The sequence below is a fragment of the Manis javanica genome, chromosome 2, assembly GCF_040802235.1.
Source record: "Manis javanica isolate MJ-LG chromosome 2, MJ_LKY, whole genome shotgun sequence".
Lineage (NCBI taxonomy): Eukaryota > Metazoa > Chordata > Mammalia > Pholidota > Manidae > Manis > Manis javanica.
Genome location: NC_133157.1, coordinates 71502521 through 71526430, shown reverse-complemented (window position 1 = coordinate 71526430; position 23910 = coordinate 71502521). Strand labels below are relative to the sequence as shown.

Sequence of the window (23910 nt, the reverse complement as noted above, 5' to 3'; positions counted from 1 at the left end):
AGTAATGGCATTTTCAACATGCTCAGTGGAAATCAATAAATTCAGCATAATGCAGCTCTCCAAAGATGATCAAATTTTTAGAAAGCTAAAATGTAAAAGTGAAATTGAAGGCATGCTATTAAAATTCAGCAACTATGAATGTTCTCTGAAAGGAAAGTTATTTATCCATCCATCCATCCATCCATCCACCCATCCATCTCTGCTTTGTTGCAAAAAGGTCTTAAGTGAGTGCTCAATAACCTTTTGTTGAATAGACCATTGGTGTGACAACAGAAAACAAAAGCCATATAGGGACAGAACCAAGGTCTGCTGCAGCCAGGGGCAGGAATTGGGAGACACAGGAGGTAATAGTGCAAGGAGTATATTTATGAAAGATTTGAATACTATAGCAGTATTGTTTTACCAGTTCTGATAACTTCATAATAAATCATCCAGAGGAGGTTAACTGTAATTTCATTTCATGACAGGCAGGAACCGGGGTGTGGTTCCATTTCCTGGGTGCATTCATTCAGCATTTGTGTCAAGTACTATGTTTCGCAATTTGGATAAAATGGTGAAAAGTCAGCTTGGCGACAACCTAAGGTTAGGGATGAACTGTAGAAATCTGGCTCTTTGGCCTTACCATGTTAGGGACTCAGTACCTGGATGACATGACTGTGAGTTTTAGGAGATTCCTGTGGAAAAATTAGAAAATAGATGATTGAAAACTGTGCTATTTAGTATAGAGATACTGTTCATTGTTGAACTTTTATTTGCTGATAAGATTTCTTTTAAAATTTTGAAAAGGCTCGCTTTTGTGTATGTTTATTTTTTGATCAGATTTTAAAATCTAATTTAATTTTGTACAGTGGAGTAAAGTGTGGCTCAATGATTTATCCAATAAAAGTCCATGGGCTAAACCTTTTGGATTATGGTGAAAGAAAAGGAACACTTTAATTAATTATAGAATGAGTTTGCATGATTTATCATCCCAGATCTGTTATGGAAAACTTTCAAGGGATTCAATATACATGTGTTTTTTTTCTTTTTCTGGATGATACTGTTGTTACAGCTGGACTTTACCATCTGAATCATCTTGGGCTTATGACTAGACCCCTAAATGAAACATTATTTTGAATAAATCATCTTCCCAGAATAAAAACAAGAGTTTCGGCTCAAGCTCGGTGATTAATGCAGTGGTACAATCAAATTTTAGTTAACGTCAGGATTTTAGAAGCTGGGACGTTGTTACGTTGATGTATTGTTCTAGCTGGCAGGCAATGCCCTTTAGCATCCAGCTACCCAATAAGCAAAATAAATATAAGTTAGTCCTATAAAGATCATTGCCTCAATTTAACATCTCAGTCCTGTTGATTAATCTGTTAAATCATAGAACTTTGCCATTTATTTTGTACTTATATTAAACAGGCCTAAATGATGTGCAGCTACACATAGTAAATAGACTAAAGAATGTGAAAGACCTTAAGGTTTGTTATAATGCTTTAGCTTATTATCAGACAAGATGCAAGATCAACATAAACATACAGTACGCAGGAAAGCAAGCCAGCCCTAGAGAAAAGAGTCACATATTGAATGCCATGTAGAAACATAAGGCCAACTTTCAAAAGTGCAAACATTATATACAATTGTTGTCTATCAGGTAATAATATTACTAATTAAGTACCTGCCACATTTGATATTTATTGCCTCACTTTAATTCTTGTACCTATCCAATGAAGTAGGTCTCAGTCTCCTACTGGACAGGTGAGGAAACAGAGACTCAGCGGAGAGGAAAGTGATCCCAGCTGACACAGAAAGTAAGTAGGGCAGGAAGACTTCATTTCAAAGCTCGATGTTTTCCTTTTCTCTGTCTCTCTCTTTTTTCTTTCTCTTTTTAAAATCAGCTGCCTTCCACTACTACACCGCTATGGCCATCCACAACAGTGATTTTGGTTCTTCGCACTAACAACTTTATGTCTGTGTGACAAAATTGCTTGTGAATGACAATTAATTAGACTTCATGGCTGTAACAGATGAGCAAGAATAAGCATGTCCAGGTTCTGGTCTTATCCTCTCACTGATTGCCTGGTTAAACTGCTTTTTTCCCTTCAGCGTTGGGAAAAATGTCTTTCTTCATCTTGTGTGAAATCTGTAAGGACAGTGTCCCCCTCACCTCCTTTCTTAGTCTTTTACCTTTAGCAGTTAGTAAAAGGGGGCCTTTTACTGTCGAAGAAAGATAATAAATAGCGTGTTACCTTACCTGCTTCTCAGAGGCATATTAATTGATATGTAGCTAACAAAGGATGGCATGAGGTTCTTGGAAATTACTGTGAAATGTGAATAAAAATGATCAATGGGACCAACAGGCACAGCTTGTAGGGCATGTTTTTAATTTGCATTTATGTAACTTTCCTATTTCTGGGCATCCAGTTGAGGACACATTTAAGAAATTAAAAGGGGAAAATTAATTTTTCCAGAATGTTTGCTGACCTTCACGGCCCAAAAACCCACGAACCCAGGTTCTCAAGATGACAGACTGTTGGGAATTGTAAAGATGATTCGGAGGTGCATTGTTCCCTGGCGCGGGCCATGGCCAGAAAAGTCTAAGTCAGCATTTACTTAGAATATTTCTTTTAAAAGAGTTACAGAGGCAGTCCAGAAGTATCAATATTCTCCGTACAAACTCATATCTTTATTCTGTTCTCTTGCTCTTGTGCCTTCTCTCTCTTTTTGAATTTCCTATAAAAGCTAAATTAGGTCTCAAGGGTTCTGCACCACTAAGCAAGGATCTCTTCTGGTCCATTGTGATAGAAGTAAATGCACTCAGGAGGGAGATGTACTTGAAGGAAAGGCTAAAGTATCTCCCTTCATTGAATTCCCGTATCTGCCACACAGCCTTCTCTAAAGACTTCCCGCCAGCATGCACACGCACACACACCCCAGCCAGCCCTCATCGGGTGTATACCGGAGACAGGATATTTAGCTTAAATCTGCACAACCTTTCTGTGCTCACCCCGTCTCAACTCCGTCTAGGGAGGACGGAAGGATCTTTCAAGTTTACGAGCCCTCGAGGTCTGTCCTTATACCCTATGAAAATATGTTTTTAGGAAAGAATTTGGAAAACTCATTTACCAGGGTATAAATGATATCGAGGCTAGATTTCTCAGTGGGTATACCTTATAATAGAATCCAAGAACAATCATACTCTTCTTTGGGTATCTGTGAACCTTACTATCATTCTAGTGAATATTGTATTATTGGTGTGTTGTAAGATATAGGACTATGTAGAAATTCACTGTAATTCTGATCAGTTGGAGACCAGGCATATTGTAGGGGACAGATCTATTGGATTTTAGAATCACCAAGGACATTCCATTTCAGGATTTGGGATTACATGGTCCTGCGGTGGAATCCCAGTATGTGCACCAAACCTGTTTGGTTTTGAATAGGTGACCTAACCAATGAAAGCCTCAAATGCCTCCACAACAAAAACAACTGGGAACCAGCCCTGGGAACAATGTAACAGAGCATTATCCTTAAAGGCATGAGCCCCTTAGCTCTGAAAGCTGGAGGGACCGCTGGAGATGATCTTACTTAGAGCTGAGCAGGCGGGCCCAAAAGGTGACTAGTCTAGGGTATACCGTGAGTCAGGGTCAGGGAAATGCCTCCTGATTTAAATTCTAGGACTCTTTCCACTAAATTCTCAGAACACCATCTGTATTTTGTAGAGATAGCAAATTCTCATTGTGTGGGACACTGCTTGCCCTAGTGTGTGAGCTGCATGTTCCCAAACTAAGGTTACTTTAGGGCCAGGTGCAGTGTATACAGTCAATGGTGGCAATTAAAAAAAAAGCACATTTATAATAGGAAGGCATACTTTCGATTCCAAATGATCATCTTCTCATTCCAGATGGGATGTTCTGATATTGTGCATGACATAAAGAGGGAGATGAACTGGAACTTTCCCTGCCAGACCACTCACCAAGCTTTGGCTTGGCTATAGTCAGGGAGGTGTCTGAGGGTTGTACACCCCAGGAAAGGCCTCTGAGACAAGACAGGCCAAGAGTAGAAAATCAGCTTGCAGCATCCTCTGGCCACAAGTGAGTGATCAGGATAGGTGTGAGCACAGCTGCTAAAAATCTAGATTCAAACACCAGTTCCTGCAGGTACTAGCTGGATGACTTCAGACAAGTCACTTAACCTCTCTGTTTCATTTTCCTCATCTGTAAAATGAGGGGAAAAAAACTACTTAATTGAAGGACTTGTGATTATTAACTAAGGTTATTAATATGAAGTGCTCATGACAAAGCCTAGCACATAGTAGGTGATCAATAAGAATTAGTGATGATGGTGATGAAGAGGAAATATAGTAATGCCAGGGGAACATAGACATCATAACACATTTGTAACATATTTCATATGATCAGTTATCTTGTAGTGGCATTAGAAAAATTAATTAATTTATTTTTTCTAGAGATGGAACCCAAAAAGTAAAATAATGGTTTTGGAAAATGCCTTCTGTTTTTAAGAGTACTGGATTGGCTTTTTTTTTTTAAATAAAATTGTCCAGTAAAAAATATATACATGTTTTTCTGGATTCAAATAAAAGTTCATCAAATGCCTTTCAAACACTATAGCTTTTATCTGTATAAAACTTTGCATTCAGAAATAGGTTCTGCCTGAGAAAGCAGGTTTTGGACTGCTAACAAGGTGCTAACATCTGCACCATAACACTGTACTTCTCTGCCAACTGACTCAGGTTGTATTTAGTTAGCCCATGAGATGCTGGGCTGCATATAGTGCAAGTTACATAAATTTCACAATTTAGATCTTCTGATGCCAGTACCTTCCATTACAGCAGAAAAAAAAACCATTGAAATTATGACCTTCCTAATGGGAATCATAAAAATGAAGTGATAAATACAAGTATTCATTTGTTTTAAGAAGAAACGGTGGAGAATTTGAGGGTATTTTTGTTCTTAAGATTGTACATTCAGGTCTGTATTGGCAAGTAGATCCAGATGAAATTTTTGAGTTGTTTTTCTAATGGAAAGCATAATTTTTAGTGGAAGAAGAAGAAAGGTTCAAATATTTTAGATACTTCAAGGGATCTTTAAAGGTTGCCTATAAAGTATGATAAAATAAAATACTGGATACGTCCCATTTAAAAAGTGGTGAGTTCCTTCACTAAACAGTTCCCCAAAAGGAACAATCAAGTATACTTCAATAAAAAAAAATTGTAAATAAATATAAGGGAAAATACCAAACTATCACAACTATCTTGAATTTCTTCTCTAACTGGATGCAATGCTATGGTCAGTGAATGCTTCAAAATTACGTTCACTAGGTATGTTAGCACCATCATATGGGGTGGGGGCACTTACTATGAGACAGTTTTCAGGAGGCAACTGAGATGTCAGCCTGCTGACACTGCCACATGCCAGACCAAGTCTCCAGACCTTCTCCCTGCTTTTTGTTTGACTTCTCTTTTTATCCAGTGACCCCTAAACTGTTAAGAGGCAAATTTTAAACTAATGAAGAGTCTTATTTTTCGATTTTTCAAAAGCTCAGATTCTAGACCCCTACCATTCTCACTCAATTCATCTTCATACAATGAAACTCTTAATGCGGTATTTCAGTATCTCAGTTCTTTCCTCTATCTAACCAAATCTGTACTTCCCAATAAGAACTCTTTGGGAAACTTGTTGTGCTTGGAAAATTGTATGTATGTTATAGATGTTGGTCTGAGCCTCACTGAGCCTACACTTTCTTATCTGCAATATGGAGATAAGAACACTCCACATTTTTTAGTGATGAAAATTCAAGAACACTTCAAAGAGGACTAAATACCAAAGTACTATGTTAAGCATTTTATATTCATGTGATTTAACCTTTACAATGACCCCAGGGTGCAAGTATTATGAATCTTCATTTTATAAAAAAATTGAGGCCCAGAGAAGTTAAGTAACTGGACTAAGGCCGCATAGTAAGTAGTAGAGGCTGGAATGGAGCCTAGCTGTCTCACTTTAATGCCTGGGGTTGCAACTAGCTCCCTATAAGGTCAAGGGCTTTTATACTACCTGCACACAGTAAGGGTAGAGTAAATGTTAGTTTCTCCTCTCACACTTTGATTCACTTGAGGTGGTATACACATATAATTTCTGCCTTATAATTCTGTCCCCAAACTTTTGTCCACTCTGTCCTTCCACCTGAAAAGCTTCTCTGTGATTCTTTGTTAATAAAATTCTACACAAATGGAAGATTTAGTTTAAGTGACTTCCCATAAAATTCACCCTAATTACTGTAACACTGACCTTCTTGCTTCTGAACTCATCTAGCTTTTGGCTGTTATAGGTCCTTTGGCAATGCCAAATAGTGTTGTATCTTCAGTTAACAATTCACATCTTCCCTTTAGAAACTGAGGGTTCATGTCTCAAGAAAAATGATAGCATTTTGCATTGATTAAGAACACAGACTCAGGAGATAGCCTGTCTGGGTCTGAATCCCAGTTTTGCTAATGACTACATGTGTGACTTTCAACAAGGTACTTAACCTTCTGTAACTCAGTTTCCTCACCTATCAAATGGACCTAATCAAAAACACTATTTTTATCACAAGTTTGCTATAAGGATTAACTCTGTTAATATTTGTTAGAAATTAGAAATTAGAAATGAACATAATAAGCATGAATACATGCTAATTCAATGTATTTCAGCATATTTTTAATATACTGTTTGTTATTCTCTTAATGCTGGAATATTTTCACTCATTTAGTCAACATTTATTTGATGTCAGATTTTGTGTTGATGATGAGAATACCAAGTTCAGTAAAACATGGATCCTATCCTCAGGGACTTGACAGTGCAGTGTTGGGGTCAGGAAACTACTGCTTACCCAAATCTAGCTTGCCACCTGTTTTTGTAAATAAAGTTTTACTGGAACACAGCCATAAGCATTCATTTACATATTGACTATGGCTGTTTTTGTGCTAAAATATCAGGGTTGAGCAGCTGCAACACAGACCCCATGGGCCATGAAGTCTGAAATATTTACTACGTGGGGCTTTACGGAAAGAGTTTGCACATCCCTGGCCTACTAGAATATACTAAGGTCACACTCTTTTGAGAATATTGAACCTATATCATGATTGCTGATTCTGAGGTTTGTGGCCATCCAGAACTAATACAGAGAACTGGCACTTAGAAACCTGGGTGAATTGAATAGTTGGTTATTGTCCAAAGCCTCTCAGGAGTGATTGTGCCTGGTCACCAATGAAAAGTTAATAAGAGAATAGGATACCATTCTTGGTTCTTCTTAGAGTTTGAAACAGTTGTTGCCTAGGTACTCAGTCTAGTGCAGTTCCTAAGCAATTAGGATACCAGGTTAATAAGGACCCAAAGGAACTTGGCGAACCACCGTGGAAAAGGAATCATGAGTCCTGGAGCACCCCCCTTAACCTAGAACCATTGTACCAGCAGATCATACAAGATACACTGTATCTCTGCAGAGGATGTAATTTCTGAGGCATTTTAGATTGTATATTTTAAAATAAAACTGATGAGTTGTTCTTTAAATATAATAATGGAATTTTAATCTCAAAGTGCTTTGCTATCTGTAACATACATTTGAAAAGAAAATGCATATAGAAGCTTTTTTAAATGGAAATTTCACAATATATACTTCTCTCCTTAAATTCATACTTACATTTCACTCTCTTGCCCCCACAAAATTTTATTCTAATGTCAAATTTTTATGTTTGAAGGTATTTTATAATCACCTGGTTATACTTCTTAGCAACAAAAACATGTTCATATATTTAAATTTACCACTTCACCCCTGTGAACACAGCATCTGAGTGTTAACATTGCTTCTAGGTTGATTCACTGTTATCCATATCACTAAAATACAGCAATAAAAGTTACACAATTATATTACAAATTGTATATTTACTAAACAGAAGAATAAATATTTAAAGGAAATTCATCTCTTAGGCCAGATGGGGTTTTTTTCCTTCCAATTAATTCTGGTACCTATGCTTGTCTATTATTTACTACTAGAATATCATGGGTTTAGCATCACTTCTGTTCCTATTTTTGTTTTTAAATATGTAAGCGTTGAAAAATGTATTCACATAAATATGTAGATAGAAGTGGAACTAATTTTGCCATAGCTATTTAACTCACTTTAAACTCTTTCTGAAACATATGCCTCAATCACATAGTATTCTGTCATCAAAACTATTTTTAATGATCTGTAACTGAAAATTTGATTAGATCTTCCTTCAATTTTGTTGAAAATAAAGAAATGGAAACTACCTGACTTGCAAAAGGATCTTTTGTCCATTCATTAGAATTATTCACTTTCTCAGCATCAAAATCAAAGAAAGAATTTCAAATTGCCTTTTGTCTTAGTGCAATGAAAGTTTTTCTATCTTGGGACCCATGTACACAGTAAGATTTGAAAAGAATTTGGTCTCTCTTTTGTTTTTTGTTTGGAAGTGAGGTTCTTGTGTAATTAGAGGTGGAAGAGAAGAACCAGCTTTCTCAGGCAATACCTAAGAAAACTGAAGATCCGTAAAGTGATTCCATTTAGAAAGCCTTCATATTCTCCTAGGATGGTATTTCTCAATCTCAGCTCTGTGGACATTTTAGGCAGAATAATTCTTTACTTCGGGGGTTGCCTTATAGATTGTAGAATGTTTAGTGGCATTTTCAACCTGTACCTACTGGATGCTGTAAGCACTTCCCCAATTTTGACAACCAAAAATGTCTCTAGACATTGCCAAATATTTCCTGGGGGGAAAATCCACCACCTGTTTTGAACCACTGCCCTCGGAGTATGAGTACTCATAAATGCAGACTGCCTGAGCGCTGAGCCCTGTACGTGACTTCTGCCCTATGTACCAATGAGTTTCCCATAGTCCTAAAGGCAGTTGGGTTTCTTTGTCTACCACAGAGCATAGGAATATTTAGAATCGTCTGACAACCCCAACAATAGGAATCAATTCACCCTCCAGTTCCTTGATTTTGAGACCTGAGGATGTCTGTGTTGGTGTTCTTTAACACATCTAGGGATTGCAAGGCCCCGCGGTATTATTGGGGGATAGATATGAGCTAGTTTAACAGAGGTAAAATGAAGGCAAGTTGATTATTTTTTTCTGTGAGTATTCTGATCTCTTCTCCAACATTTGAAGTAGTATATTTCTCAGATTATTGTGAATCTTCAGAGACAAAAAGGGCAATATTAACCCACTCTAAATAGAACTTATTAAGGCAGAACTTTTCTTCTTCCAATGATGGAGAAGGTTGTTTTTAAACTGCACATTATTATTACTATTTATATTACTGCCATTTCCAGTACCTGTTGTGAATTACAGCATATGGCTTTCAAGAAGACTAGACTGTAAGCTCTTTAGAGGATGGGCCTGGGTCCTATTCGCCAGTGTTTCTTCAACACTTAGGATAGTGCTTGGGGAATAATAGTTCCTTGTTAAATGTTTGGTGATGGGCAAGTAGTTGTGCAAACATCAAATAAGTTAATTTTCTCAGTGAGCCATTAAAGTTGTACCTTAACCTTACTATCATACTAGCTGATCTCAGACAAACGGATGAGCTAAAATACAATGAGTCACAGATAAAAGTACAGCCTTACTACTATGCCAAAGTCGTTGAGCTTTTACCTTGACACTTAGGATTAATCTACAAAGAATGTGTGGGAAATTATGAAAGTACAGAAAAGGCAGTAAGGAAGAGAATATTACCTGATACCCTAATATCCAGAGGTGACTTTTAACATTTTTATGTTTTCTTCAATTTCTTTTTTTTATGCATTTAATATAATTTAGATCATATGCTATACACAATTTTTTATTCCAAACTTTTTTTTAAAAATAAGTCTTTAGGGTTAGGAGGTCAGGAATGCTGTCTTTCTTGCTTACTATTTTATTCCTAGGGCCTAAAACACCTTGTCAACTATATATAAACACTTAAAACTAGTCAAGTATATTGAATACACAGTGAATACATACTAAATGAAAGTATGCCACAAACAGCATTACAATAAAATTTCCCTGTATTTCTGAAAATATCATAATGAAGCTACAATTAATCTTTAGGCACAAGACTTTAAGGATAAAGGCTTTTTCATACTTTATTTCCCTTGGAAGGATTTCTAGAAGGTGAATTACTAGCCTGAAGAGTATGATCATTTTTAAGGGTATAGGCTTACTGACTGTATTAAGATAAACACCAATCATAAAATATGATGGTGTTCAATTCATCACTCCCACTCTAATCTGAATGGCAAAAATTCACCTCATATTGTTTTCATTCTTTAATAAGTGATCTCTTTCTTGCCAAATGTTTATTAGCTGCTTATATTTCCTCTTTTTAGAAAACAATTGTTTATGTTTTTGATTGGGGGTTATTTTTTAAGGTATGAAAACTGTATTTTAAACTTTTGAAAAAGCACTGTGTTTGTATTTTCGGGTTTTCTTTGTCTCAGCTACCCAGAGCACATTCCTCTTCATATCTGTGCTGCATATCTCCCAAGACTACTGTGTGGCTCATCCACTCAGCATCTACAGAAGCCCATTGAGAACTACAGAGTTCTTGCCTGAGAAATACAGGCAAGATGTTATTATCAATTTTACCTGCTATTACATTTGTAAAGGGATGACACTGAATCTGTCGGTACCTCTCAGGTTTGCATAGTTTCTTTAAAAAATGTTTTCAGAATTTTCCTTAAGAGCAGCTACAGCACAGAGACTGACAGAATTAGTGAGTATAACGAAATGTGCCCTTATTTCTGAAAGGCAGAACAAGCAAAGAAAGTATTTTACATGAAGTAAAACAGAATCACCTGAGATAGCCCTACAGATTTTTCCAATGTGATATTATTAAACACACTAGATACTAAAGATAAGGTGAAGACAACCCAGTGCGGGTTCTGGAGAAGTCCATTTTCTTTTCAATAGTACAGTTTGTCCAATAGAGAAATAAATATTTCTTATAGTATCTTTGGTCAAATCTAGTCTAGCTGTGGGAGTCAGGATCATTATATAATAAGATCAGTTCAATTCCTGGAGACTTAATGAACAGGGTAGGGTCAGTGTGTTGAGCTATGTTTGTACAGCACAGCTTACACTGAAGAGGCCTGGAAAATCAGCAACAGTACACTGATAATTGTGCTTTCAGAGAAATACGAATGTGCTTAATTTGAAAGCATAAAAATTAACTACATAAATGATATCTTCATGTAAGGAAGATTACGTTTCAGCCCAAATGCAAAACACATTAAATTGTAATATTGCTAAGGAGGAGGAGAACTCTGCATTTACTTAGAATTAAAGTCAAATTTAATTGGCTTTTTTCTTTATATTGCTGGGCACAATTAGATATGGCACCTTCTTAATGTTGTCAAGGTTCTTTTCTTAAGAAAATATTTTATGCTTGCACAAAACAAGAGAATTGGATAGGATGATAATAGGCCTTTGATACGAATGGTGTGCTCATGGTACTTTCAATCTGAGTCTGTCACAAAATTTAAATGCAGGTAGGTAGGTAAACGGTGGTATGCTAGGCTATTCAACCCATTCTTTTGCTTGAAATGCTTACTGCCAAAGATGACCTCTTGACAAATATAAAAACCAGAAGAAAGAACTGTTAAGCTGAAGGACAAATGAGTGGATAAACATTATGAACTATTAAGTAAGTGTATGTTGGTTATGAATGAAGAGGAATTTCATGTTTAGATATCAACAGTCTTTACTTCCCATAAGGCAGGTACAGATAGGTTAGGATCTGAGTGGAGGAAAAATACCTATAAATATGCAATTTGACTAAAATTTGAAATCTTTGTAAAAGGAGACATAGTTGAGCTTATGAAATAAAATTTGAGAATCTTTGAGGGAAGAATTATTGCACAAAAATTTACTATATATACATTGAGTTTATTATTTTTACTGATATTTGGTATCTAGAATCTCTAGATATTTCTATAATACTTATTTTAATTTTTCCTTAGATTGGTAAGTGTCATTACTATTATTTTAGGATTGAAAACTGTGGCAAAGTATTGTTTAACCAAGAGGATTTTTCTTGTTATTGAATAAAAGCTATGAGAGTTTTGTTAAAAGTTTTACCTTGAGGCCAATACTGGTCAAATGGTAATGGGGGTTGCATCTGGACTTAGCAAGTATTAATGCCATAGCCGATTAGTGATGCCTGCTCTAGGTGCAGGGGTGGCAAAAAATAGTACAGCTTAAGAAAGAAAGCATAGTAATGAAAACTAGAACTGGACTCTGAGCTAGAAGCTGTTGACTGAAGACAAGTTCTGTTCTCAACCTCTTTTAAAAATTATTATGGGTAAGTCATCTGTTTTACTCATTTAGGAAAAAGGGATATAATTAACACTGGTCATTTCAGAAATTCAAATGAGACAAAAATTATCTAAGGAATTGTCAAGGAATTTTATAAGAAAATCATTTTTTGTTGTGCTTGAGACTGTAATTTTGAAGGGCATCCAGTCTTCTGGGTTGTAAGTACTCACTAAGCGAGATTTGTTGAATCACATTTAAACCTGACCCACTATTGGGGGTGTCACCTACAACTCTGCCATACATTTTCTTTTACTTTTTGGTCATTGTATATGGTAAAAAGAAAGTATGTCTTGGATTCTAATCAACACTCACGTCAACCATAGCAGATAACCATTCAAAAATCATTAATGAAATTTCAGTGGAAGAATTTCACACTCAGTTTATTTCATTACAAAAAGAACATTTTCTAAAACCAATTAAATAAATTTTAATTTATTCTGACATGTGTGTCAGCCAGTACTGACCTTGAGTAATATTAGTAAACAATACATAATACAACAAAAACACACCTGTCAGGATATTAATACTACCTTATTAGCATTCTTATTATTGATATTTCTGAGCTGTCCTTGGAGAGATATGCCAAAAGCCTTCTTCTTTCTGTACTTAACTTTTTTTTTTAAATAAGAATGAAAATATATATGCAAGGGTGAGTGTTTGGATTTAAGCCTTTTAAAAGGTAGTCAGCATTAAAAGGAAAAAAATATTTGTTCTAAATTTAATTTTAGAGCAAACAAATGAATAGGTTAGCATCCTAAAATTTATGAAATGAATTTATCTAAAATATTTTGTAAAAAAAACAAATTACTGCCAAGAAGTATTGCACCTTAATGATACAATGTGTTTTTCCTGAACAAATGTTCCTCTATCCAACCAGACTGTGTAGCATTTGCTCATATTCAACAACTGCGGAAATTTGGAACAAGGTTTCTTCTTTTTTAAGAAAAAGCATTCAATTCCTTTGTTATGTGCCAGGCACTATTTATGTAAAAATTAATAGGAAATGTAATGTGTAATAATTTTATTATTTGTCCTGACAATAATTATAGCCAATTATTCATTAGAAACTCAGCATGTTTAAGTTCTTTAAACTTTTGTGTTACTACTTGATTCTGGATTCTAGAAACCAACAGCTGTGGATGGTAAATTATGACTTGAGTGTGTTCATTCCAGCTCAAAAAATATACTTAAATTTTTACTTGGTAAATTTAGAATAGGGATTTTCAAGCCAATGCAGTGTTATGAAACCCAAATGAAGTACTTTTGTGATCCATGCTTTGGACAGGTGAAATTAAACATATTTTAAATGTAGTTTGATAAATAACTAGTTTCAATTATTTTCATTACACTATTTAGACAAATATAGTACTACTGTCTGAATTTCATATTCTCAGAATTAATTACAGGCAACAACACATTCTGATCCTATTTAACAAGGCTGTCTTTAGTCTTTTCAATAGAAAGATCAAAATCGTGGTTTAATGTTTCCTAAGTATTAGGCATGTTTCCATAAAAGCCAGAGTAAAAACCTAGACTCATATTACATGTAGAACTTCAAGTAAAACCACTCTTCTCCAAAGGGTCACTGTCCATTTACCACCCAGAAAAGCACAGTGGCCTATGCATGACATGAAGTGGGTGTATGTATCCATTGTCATATAACATCTAAGCACCAGAGAAATTGCAATAAGAGGTGAGAGAGGCAGTTTCCAGAAAACCAGTTCCCTTATTAAATAACTGATCCATCAAAGCTTCCAGAAGTCAGAGGAGCCTTTGTGTGTCCTCTTGTGCAACCTTTCACCTTGTGAGGAAAGCTCGAAGAAATGGGGTTATTTAGCCACTTCTTCAATACTTCCAGTTCAAAGAAAAAAGCAGATCAAGTACAACTGCTATTATACTACTAGGATGTATTACAATGGAAGAGCACCATTCCTTAGTCTAGTAAATCCCAATTGATAATTAGCATTTTAACAAATTTTTTCAAGTATCTATTTTTCAAGACTGAAAACGTGTGATTCTATGTTCTTGACTTGCTATGTAGACATTTGAAGGTGAGGTTCATGCTAATGTAGGGGGTTATGGCCAAGAGTGGCAGTCTGGCTGCCTGGAAGTCTCAAATGGGGACATTTACTTTGGTGAATTCCCCACAAACCAGGTTCTATTTTTCAGCTTTGTAGACTAGAAAACTTGATGTTACCAGTGTTTCAGAATGGATTAGATCTTAGTAGAAGGATTCACGCTAAGCTCACAAGAGTTAATGTATAAGCTCACGGGAGCTAATGTGTAAGACCAGAAATCCAAATTATCACTTCAAAATGCACAGTCTAATTGTGAATTGTAGTGGATACTTTCTTCAGCCTGAAAATTTATTTACCCATAGATAGTGTTGGGATGGATATGGTCAATGGCTGCTTCTCACACTCACATATGTGTAACTATCTAGGAGTCCAGGAATTTTCCTCTTTAACTATGCTTAAGAGTGAGAATAGCTCAAAAGTCAGCAAAACCATTATGTGTTGTTTTTATAGTTAAATTTTTCAGAGCTCAATTTTATATCCAAGTTCTTGGAATGGAAAAGTTTGAAGAATATCAGTATGACCCTGAGATATTGCTGATGTACCCTATTACTTCAGTGTTTTTTTTTCCTCCCTGGTATCTGGTAATCTAAGATACTCTTCAGAGCAGATATTACTATTTTCAGGTAATACCTTAAGTCTTAAAGAAAATGAAGTTCAGTATATATCAGCCATTTTCTTATTTTACAAAAATAAGAATTTCTCTTATAAAAACAAATATATAGGACATTGTAAGATATTTTCCCATATTTTTTTCTGGTGCTGTGTTTTTTTTTATGTTATACTCCAACAACATTTGTCTCCTTCAGTACATTTTTTTTTTTTTGTAATTTAAAATTACCTTAGAGGTATTTTTTTACTTATCACTTGAAATCATTTCAAAACTAGTAAACATTTTATTTGAGAACAATACTACTACTTGTTCTACATCAGATATACTCTTTTCAGAACAGTTCTACTTCAATAAATCAAATTTCACATATGGCCAACTATGGAAGGCAACCGGGGAATACAACAAACAGTTTAATAACCTTCATTTGTGATGAACAAATTAGCCAAAAGATGAGCTTCTATTAATCCTTAGAGGCCCATCTCAAACATCTTCTCTTGTGAGAGCTGCTCTGATGTTCTGATAGTGTCCCTATTGAATTTTATTCTGCTCTCGGTTTGAGCGTAGCTTTGACCCCACCAGTCATCTGTGCTCTGTCAACTTGGGCAACCTTAAGGCTCAGTTCTCTGCAATGCTTTGAGCAGATGCTCAATAAATCATCAATAAATACATGTGAGTCATATACATTACTCTCTGTCTCTGTCTCTGTCTCTCTCTATATATATCAATAAAAAATGAGATCTTTCAACCGGTCCCTTTTAAATTAAAACTGAAACATTTGGGGAGATTGTCTTATTCTCATACTTGAGAGCTCATCTTCATTTGGACTGCTAGTAAATGAGTTGGTCAATGGTTTGACAAAGTTTTCAGAACAGGAGAGGATCAAATTCTGTTAGTTCCAGGTAAAAGAGAGAGAGAAATTTGTATTTGAAAATGCTATTTAAAAAAATAGGCAGAAGATTAAAATAAAATAATATTCTACAATTTTTTTGGAGCCAGTAACGCTCATTTATTCCATGCCAAGTAAATGGTTATAAAACGCCAAGGCCTTTAAAAAAGCTTTTGCTGTTTCTTTTTTGAGAATAACTTTGTGCCCAAATTCAGACAATGCCTTTTTTATTTCTAATTTAGTATTAAAATATTGTATATCTGCTATTGTCACATGAACTGCAACATAATCCTAGTGAAATTTCGGTAATGAGGTAATAGTTTTTAAAAAAGGATGCATTATGAAAAAAATTTAAAATATAATTTAAAACTGACTTATTGCAATATTCATTGGAAAAAAATGTTCACTATGAGATAAAATCTAGGCAACAGTTTTTTAAAGCATCCAGATCTTTCACATGCTTGATGGTACCAGGATATTGGGCTCACATGAATACAGAGTAGTAAGTAGCTAGTGACAAAAAAAGTAATTCAGTAAAAAACCAGATAATTTGCCCTTTCTTAGCTGATGTCTGTAATTCCTTGAATTAAAGAAATATAACCCAGGATCACATGATATGATAACTAATCACATATAAAAAATGACCCCAATAAATACCCTTTCTAGTAAGGTAATTTACAAAGTCAGGATACTCAGTCAGTTAATAAAATATTCATGATGAAGAGGTAAACACACTTAAGTTAAAGCAAATTACTTTTGCTCTTTTGTAAGAGCACAGTTTTGGACAAATGTTTGTCCTCGTGTTTTAGCAGAAGGTGACATGTTTATTTCAGCCTTTATAAGACCATGCCTGAGCCAAGACCATTTCAATTTAATTTTAAAACAAAATTTATCATGTAATTATAATAATTTTTATAGTTATATTCTATTTCTAATATTTATAAAATAACCACTATCCAAGAAAAATGTATGTTATATTAAGTATAAAATACTATACCTCCCAAGTGTTATTTTTAAATGTTTTTAATGCTTACAATGCAAGGTATTAAATAATCTAAGTAAAATAGACGTTGAGTAACCTTTTTAATTCCTCAGATGACCATTAATAAAATTGCACTTATTATGAAGACAACAGATCTAGGACTTGAAATATTGACGGCCACACAGATATGTATTAAAGGTGAACAGAGCAAGCCAAAATTCTAAATGACTGACAGTGCATAAAAATTTTGCAACACTATGATCACAATATTTCCTTTCATAAGAATTCATGCCCCCCCCATGCCATTAGTTAACCACATGGTTTTTTATATTTAGCTTGATTCACTATAAATGCCGTTATAACACCTGTGGTTTCCTTCATTAAGAGGTGAATGGATGGGGTCAGGGGTTGAAAGGGCAGCATATGCGCTATGAAAGAACTAGTTAACATAGCCCATTATATTGGTGCACTGGTAAATCTCATTTCTATTCATCAGATGATTAGTTCAATCAATATTTATTCCTCTATGCTCCCTTTGTCTTGTGCTACAAAGGAGACATCCTTCAATTCATGGCATAAGCCTTATTATCTATGAATTTGCTGCTTAATTTGAGAGAGAATATTTTATTTGGCAGTCCTGAATTCTTTGATTCCTTTTTCCTCTAATTATCATCAGGTAGTATAATGGAGTTTTGTGTAGATTATTTATAAATAGATGCTATTAACAGTTCCTTTCTATGCAACCCAAGTACCACATGTATTCATTTCATCATTTTGAATGCTCTAAGAAGTTGTTTCTGCTTCTCTAAATATGCTTGAATTTGGATGTCTGGATTGTGAAAGCAAGGATAAGAATGATTTTCCTCTCTCAAATATTCATTCTTCTTGTCTGTGTGGGTGGTTATAGGCACATACATATACATATTGCGTATCAGTGTGTATCAACAGACGCCTCCAAAGACTGCTATTATCTGCAAGGAATTCTGTTAAGTCAGAGATTCTATTCAAAGTAAGATAAATATTTGCAAGAAGCTGTAATTGGAAGATGATTACAAAATTACAGGAATAATACTTAATGTGTAGAGTGCTCATTTTATCAAAGGTCATTATTCATTACATTACAAAAAGGCTTATTTCATTTGTCTACTTAATTTCTATTCTTAGATAAGAATGGATGGAATAGCAAAACTACATCTAGAATAAAAAAACATTTTAATTATCAAGCACAATGTCCATTCCTAATATTTACTTTTCTGTATATTTTAATATCACAATAAAGTGTTCTGTTAATGTCAATTATGTTAACTTAATGGCAATGTAATTTAAAGGTTTTTTTGTCTTTATGGAGTAAACACGGAAATAACTTAGTGTTAAGAAATTCTCTTCATAATACTAGAATGATAAAAAAGATATTTAGATTTTAAGTCATCTCACTCACTAATCACTTTTTCATTAACAACATATCTATTTAGAACCTTTGGTTTCTTTCAAACTGGCCAGAATTTAGTGTTCTTAACTTTGAGATTAATTCTCCTATTTCCTTGTATAATTACTTATAAGGCTTAGGTTCCACCAGTGTACAGAGGTACTGATGTTATTGTTCACAATTTAAAACCTCACTTTATTTACAAATTTGCAGAATACCAGCAGACTCACATATATAGAATTTCTTAACTTAATAATTTACTAGAATAATTTTTAACTCTGTAGCTATTGAATGGTAAAATAAATTAGGTATATTATTCACTGAAGTGAAAAAAATCTAGCTAATGTGATCATACTTTCATTTCTAAGATTACTGTATTGAGAAGTATAAAAGCTATGCAGGCCACATTATATTCCTAAAAGGTGGATACAGGCTTGTAAAATGTGAAATAATAGCTGAAAAAAAAATTTTACTTGTCTTTTTAGAAAAATTTCCCATATTGAATCATTCTATAATTCTGGTGACAATTCTATGCTACTTTTAGAAAAAAAGTACATATTATTAAACAGAAAGTCATTTTCATGAAGACCAACCCTGAAACTGAGATTTTTCTTGGTGCTGTAAAATCTTTGTTGCTGTAAAATTAGGTTTCAAGGCTCTGAAATATTAAGTTTAAAATACAATGCATTTGCACTGCACTGAATAAATGTTTTTAAGTCTGTTAATAGTTTAGTACTGAGCAAATTGTTACCAAAATAAGTAAATATTAACTTAGATTTGAGTATAAAGTAAATATGTTATTTATGTAAAAATAAAACTTCACATACACCACTTTAATAAAACGGTCTTTTAATGGTTTCTAAACAACATAGGAGAAGCTATTCTGTTGCTGATGAAAAATCTAGGACTTCTAAGTTTTAAATAAGTGATAACAAAGAGTTTTAATCTTGTGTCCCTCATGATTTTGATTATGCTGCTCAAAATTCCTTCCTTTATATTTCCATCCCGATTTACCAATTCCAGATTATCTAAAAATATGGAAAAGTAAAAAGCCTTGGTAATACTAATATGTACCCCAGAAGCCCAGGGTGTCATACACTTCTGTGTCATAACACTTGTTACAAATTCACTCGGAATATTGGGGGCAGGGGGAGGAGAGAGTCCCAAGACGTCACCACCTAAGAAAATATTTTACTTTTCTGGAATTATATTTTTTCCAACGATATCTGACATACAGCTTTAGGACTATTCTTTAAAGTGTTTGAATGTTTACTTTTCTTGGAATGAAGACAGCTTACTGATGATTATGCAATGAACAAATATTAATAAGACTACTGTCAGAGATGTCCTTCCAGCAACGCCTTATAATTGTGGAAGGTGGAATCTTGGTTAGAAATATTTAACTGCAATTTGGGGAAGAAATTAAGGTTGAGAACTTCTTTAGGAAATTGAAAGCCTGGCCTACAGGACATTCAGAGCTCCAGACTTCTGAAAGGCTGCCATAATCTCAGAGAGCAAGCTGCTTCTTTTCTAAAGTTAGCAGTTAATAAAAATTAACTACCTGAAAATAATAGATGAAAACTGGGCTTCAGAAAAGCCAAGTCCCAACCTTGTTTACAGCAAGCAAAAAAACAGATTCCTAATCCTCTGGAGCCACAATCACCTATTGATTGCTAGGACATCTGTGCCCCTGTTTTTGGAAGCTGGGTTTTCAGCAGAGGCAGGGCTGAAAAATCAGACCATTTCAGTACCCTGTGTGATAAACAGCTGACAAGGGTCTCCAGGGAGGAGTCTGGAAACCCACACCTCAGCTCACTCTTTTCTTACCTATGGATGGACCCAGTTAAAAGTCCTCCCTTCCGCCTAAAGAAGTTTTCTTTCTGATGCAATCTACAAAGTATCATCTCTAGAACTCAAGGGCTCTTCTAGGAAACAAAGGGTGAAGGGCTTTGTGCGCCACCAAATACCACCTCCTTCGCCCCAAGCCAGCCAGAGTAAGCCACCCAGCCCAGCCCAGACTCAAATCAGCGGGGGGAGACAGAACAATGACCTCAAAGATCTGGGCCTTTTAACCCCTTTTTAACCTTAGAGCTTCCCTAGGGATAAAATCTCTTAACTATCCTAGACCTGAAAGGGGCGGGATGCAGGTGGGGGGTGGTTTTAACGGATTGGTCCCACTCAGTCCTGTACGAAGTTTGCGTCGTCAACTTCAAACTTTCTAGCCGAGGCCGTGGCAATGAGCGGGGACCACCTGGGGATGGGGAGCTTGTGTGTGGTGTAGGGGAGACGGAGTGGGCGCACCCTAGAGCCGTGTTCAAAAACCGCGCCCTCCCCTTAATATAGGCTGCTTAGTAGCTTTCAAGAGACAGCTGATTGGTTTCCGTTTTCACTTCTCAAGTTCACACCCGAGTGCAACCCCTGACTCCCACAAAACGTCTGAAGAGCCTATACCTTTTTCAACTCATCCTTGAAGCACAAACCCCGATGTCGCGGGAGGGCATGATCTGCAGGAAATGTGCAGGGACGGCAGATGAGAGTCAAGAAAGGAGAAACTGAGGGGTAGAAAGGACTCCGCCACCTTGTAAGCTTGCTTTTTCTCCAGCGCGTTCCCGAAGGCCGCCTGAGAGCCTCCGTAAATTAGAATACGTAAACTCTTCTGGGCAGCCTGGCGAGGGTGGTGTCCTCTGCAATGGGCAGTGGGCTTCTCCTGGCCTCTCAGGTGAGCATAAGGCGAGCGCCTGGCTATCAACCCTTCCAGCTGCTGGAGTCCCCGCGGCAAGCTCCATGGCGAACCCGGGCTGTAGCCAGCAAACTGCTCCTTCAGGAGCAGCGCGATCAAGCTACAAGCCTCTGTTGCCCCCCACACTCCCCAGTGTTCTACCATTTAAGGGGAGTATGTGCAGCTTTTATGCCCCAGGTCCTAGTGCCGGGTTGGAGTTGAGGTGGCCTGTAGTTTTGGACCCTCAGAACGTAAGAACTCAGCCACGGGAGGACTGTTGGAAGGGCAGAAGGTGGGGAAGGACGAACTGACAGACTCAGACCAGAGAAGAAGCTGAAAGGAAAGCTGATAATGGTGAGATGGGACAGGAAAAGGAAAACAAATACTAGGAGTCTTTCACTTAAAGGCCAACTCACCAACTGCTCAAGTAGAGTTTCCCGAAAGAATCTGGACGGCGGAGCATGTGACCAAACCCCCAGCTAGAACACTAAACTGGAACTGCTGGAATTCCTGGGCCCCTACTTCCAGGGCGAGAGTCAGTCAAGACCATCCCATCAGAATGTCCCCGTCCTTTACCTTCAGCAACATCCCCTACCCCCTGCATCCCTGGGGAGCCTCAGTGTTCCTTCTCTTCCTTCCCTTTCCTGCCACGACCCAGGGCCCGGCGGGCTAACCTAGTCTCCGCCCCACCGTCCAGGTTCTGGGCTCCTTCGCTCCGGGACGGGGGAGTACGCCCGCTACGCGCTCGGGGCGCTCCTAGAGCGGTGCTGGGGGGATGTGAGTGGCGAGTGAACACAGCCCCGTGGAAGGCGAGGAGTGTCTGTAGCCCAGCTCTCCAAGTTCTTCCTGCTTCGTCCACCTGTCGCGGGGTCATGGATGTGCGAAGGTCCGGAACCGGCTGTTTCCCACTCTGTTGCCAGGACCCTTAAAGGGTAGAGAAGAGCCTTCCCCCGCCGCCCCCCCTCCAAAGAACTGCGGGGTGACCGGGAGGAAAAACTAGGATGGGGTGGAGGTGGGAGCGAGTCCTCAGAGGCTTGTTCATACTCCCATGGTACTCGGGTACCCGGCCCGCTGTCCTAAGAGTGAAGTTGTGGCCAAGCAGAAAGCGAGGGTGAGCGGGTCCAGGCACAGCGCGCAGGAAACCTGAAGGTCTCGGCACCACAGGGGAGGAGACGAACAAAAAGCTGACTCCCTAAAGCCAGCCAGGCCATCTACTCGGGCAGCTCCAAGAGCAGCCGGTGAAGGTGTCTCTGTCCTGTCCCTGGCGCGCTGCCCCGCAGCTGCCATCTCGCCCCAGGGACCCGCCGCTATCATCAGTGCCTGGGGTCCTGGCTCCAGGGCTCACCCAGACCGCCTCTCGCAGAGGCTATTTGACAAAAGAGCCTGTCCCGTCGGGGATGGGCTCTGGAACTTTCTCCATACAACTTTCTCGGGTTGGCGACGGTCCCTGGGCGGCGCGGGCTAGGGCACGCGGACCTGGCTAGGGCGCAGCGGCAGAGCGAGAGACACGCTCAGAGGCCGATCTCCGAATCCGCTTTCAGCCCCACGACACCGCCCCTCTGCCTACCACTCCCACGTAGGGACGTGTCAGCCGGCGGGGACGCTGGTGGGCCTCGTAGCTTGGAGAGCGAGTGTGCCCGCGCGCTCCCACCCCGCCGCCCGCTGGTGCGCCTAGCGCGCCCAACCCCGGCTGGCGCCCGCCGCGCGCCGAACGCTTCCAGCCACTTCTGTCGCCAGGCATCCCGCTCCCGGTTCTCCGTCCATCCCGCGTCCGCTTCCGCACGCAAGAGTGACACGCAAAAATGGTTCGGCGCAACTCTCGGACTGTGGGGGAAGCAATCAGAGTCGCTCCCCTCTCCAAAAAGCGCCCTCCCGCGTCCCTCCAGAACTCCCGAGAGGCATCAACACCTTCCCACAACTTTCTACGCCCAGGCCATTTGCAGCCCACCTGCGACCGCGAACTCGGGGACTGCGCCCCGCCACCCTCCTTCCTCGCGGCTGGGAGCGCTCCCCTCCCCCACCTCCCCATCTGGCTGGAGTTGCCGGACCCGGGCAGCCTCGGTGCCCGCGGGCTCGCTTACCTCGCATGGTGTGGCCGCTCTCCCGCTCCGCGTAGTCATGAAGCTGCTCCCAGCCCGAACCCCGGAGAGCCCAAAAATCCCGCTCAGCAACACTGAAGAAGGTGGTCGGCAAAGAGCTGCTCAACCGATAAAACCATCCCTTCAGGCGGACGCTGTGGCCGGAGGGTGACGTTTGCTGTCGCCGCCGCCGCTAGGTTAACAGTTTTGAGGGTGGTGGTGGTGATTGTTTTGATGGTTGTTTGTTTGTTTTCAGGAAGGGTGGAAAAAAATGTGCTGGCTGGCTGGTGCCTGGGTTTTGTTTTGCTTTTGTTTTTCTCTTTTCTTTCTCTCCAATGTGCTTGCTTAAAAAAAAAAAAAAATGCCACCGCCTCCGGCTCAGAAGATTTCTTTTGTGATCACTTGGACTGAGGAGGAAGGGCAGCAGCAGGAGGAGTTGGTGGTGGTTTTGTTAGTTACAAAGAAGAGGGAGAAGGAGCAAGAAAAAAAAAAAGAGAGAAAGAAAAGGAAGAAAGGCTGTGTGGATGGCAGAGCATGTGCGTTTTCACATGACATCTGTGCCTGTTAGCGGATCCACAATGTGAATTTTCACTGTTCAGTTACAGGGAGGAAGGGAGCGAGAGAGAAAGAGAGAGGAGAGAGATGGAGAGAGAGTGCCGAGAAGGGGCTTATACGCCGGGGAGGGTTTGGCCGGGACTCCAGGCCCCGCCTCCTGTCAGCGCCGCCGCCAATCAGCGCCCGGCAGCGCTCGGCGGGGCCGGGACTGCGGCGGG

General features: G+C 38.4%; 1 protein-coding gene across 2 annotated transcripts in view; it reads right to left on the bottom strand.

Moving 5' to 3' along the window:
* RORB (RAR related orphan receptor B) overlaps positions 1–23816 on the bottom strand; it is a 179789-nt gene extending 155973 nt beyond the window's left edge. The window contains exon 1 of one of the 2 annotated variants that reach the window (XM_073228656.1): positions 23141–23816. In XM_073228656.1, coding sequence (XP_073084757.1) covers positions 23141–23147 — 7 coding nt within the window. In that variant the 5' untranslated portion in view covers positions 23148–23816. The remainder of the gene's footprint in view (positions 1–23140) is intronic. The other variant, XM_017670131.3, reaches the window with a different exon arrangement.
* Between the last annotated feature and the right edge of the window lie 94 nt (positions 23817–23910).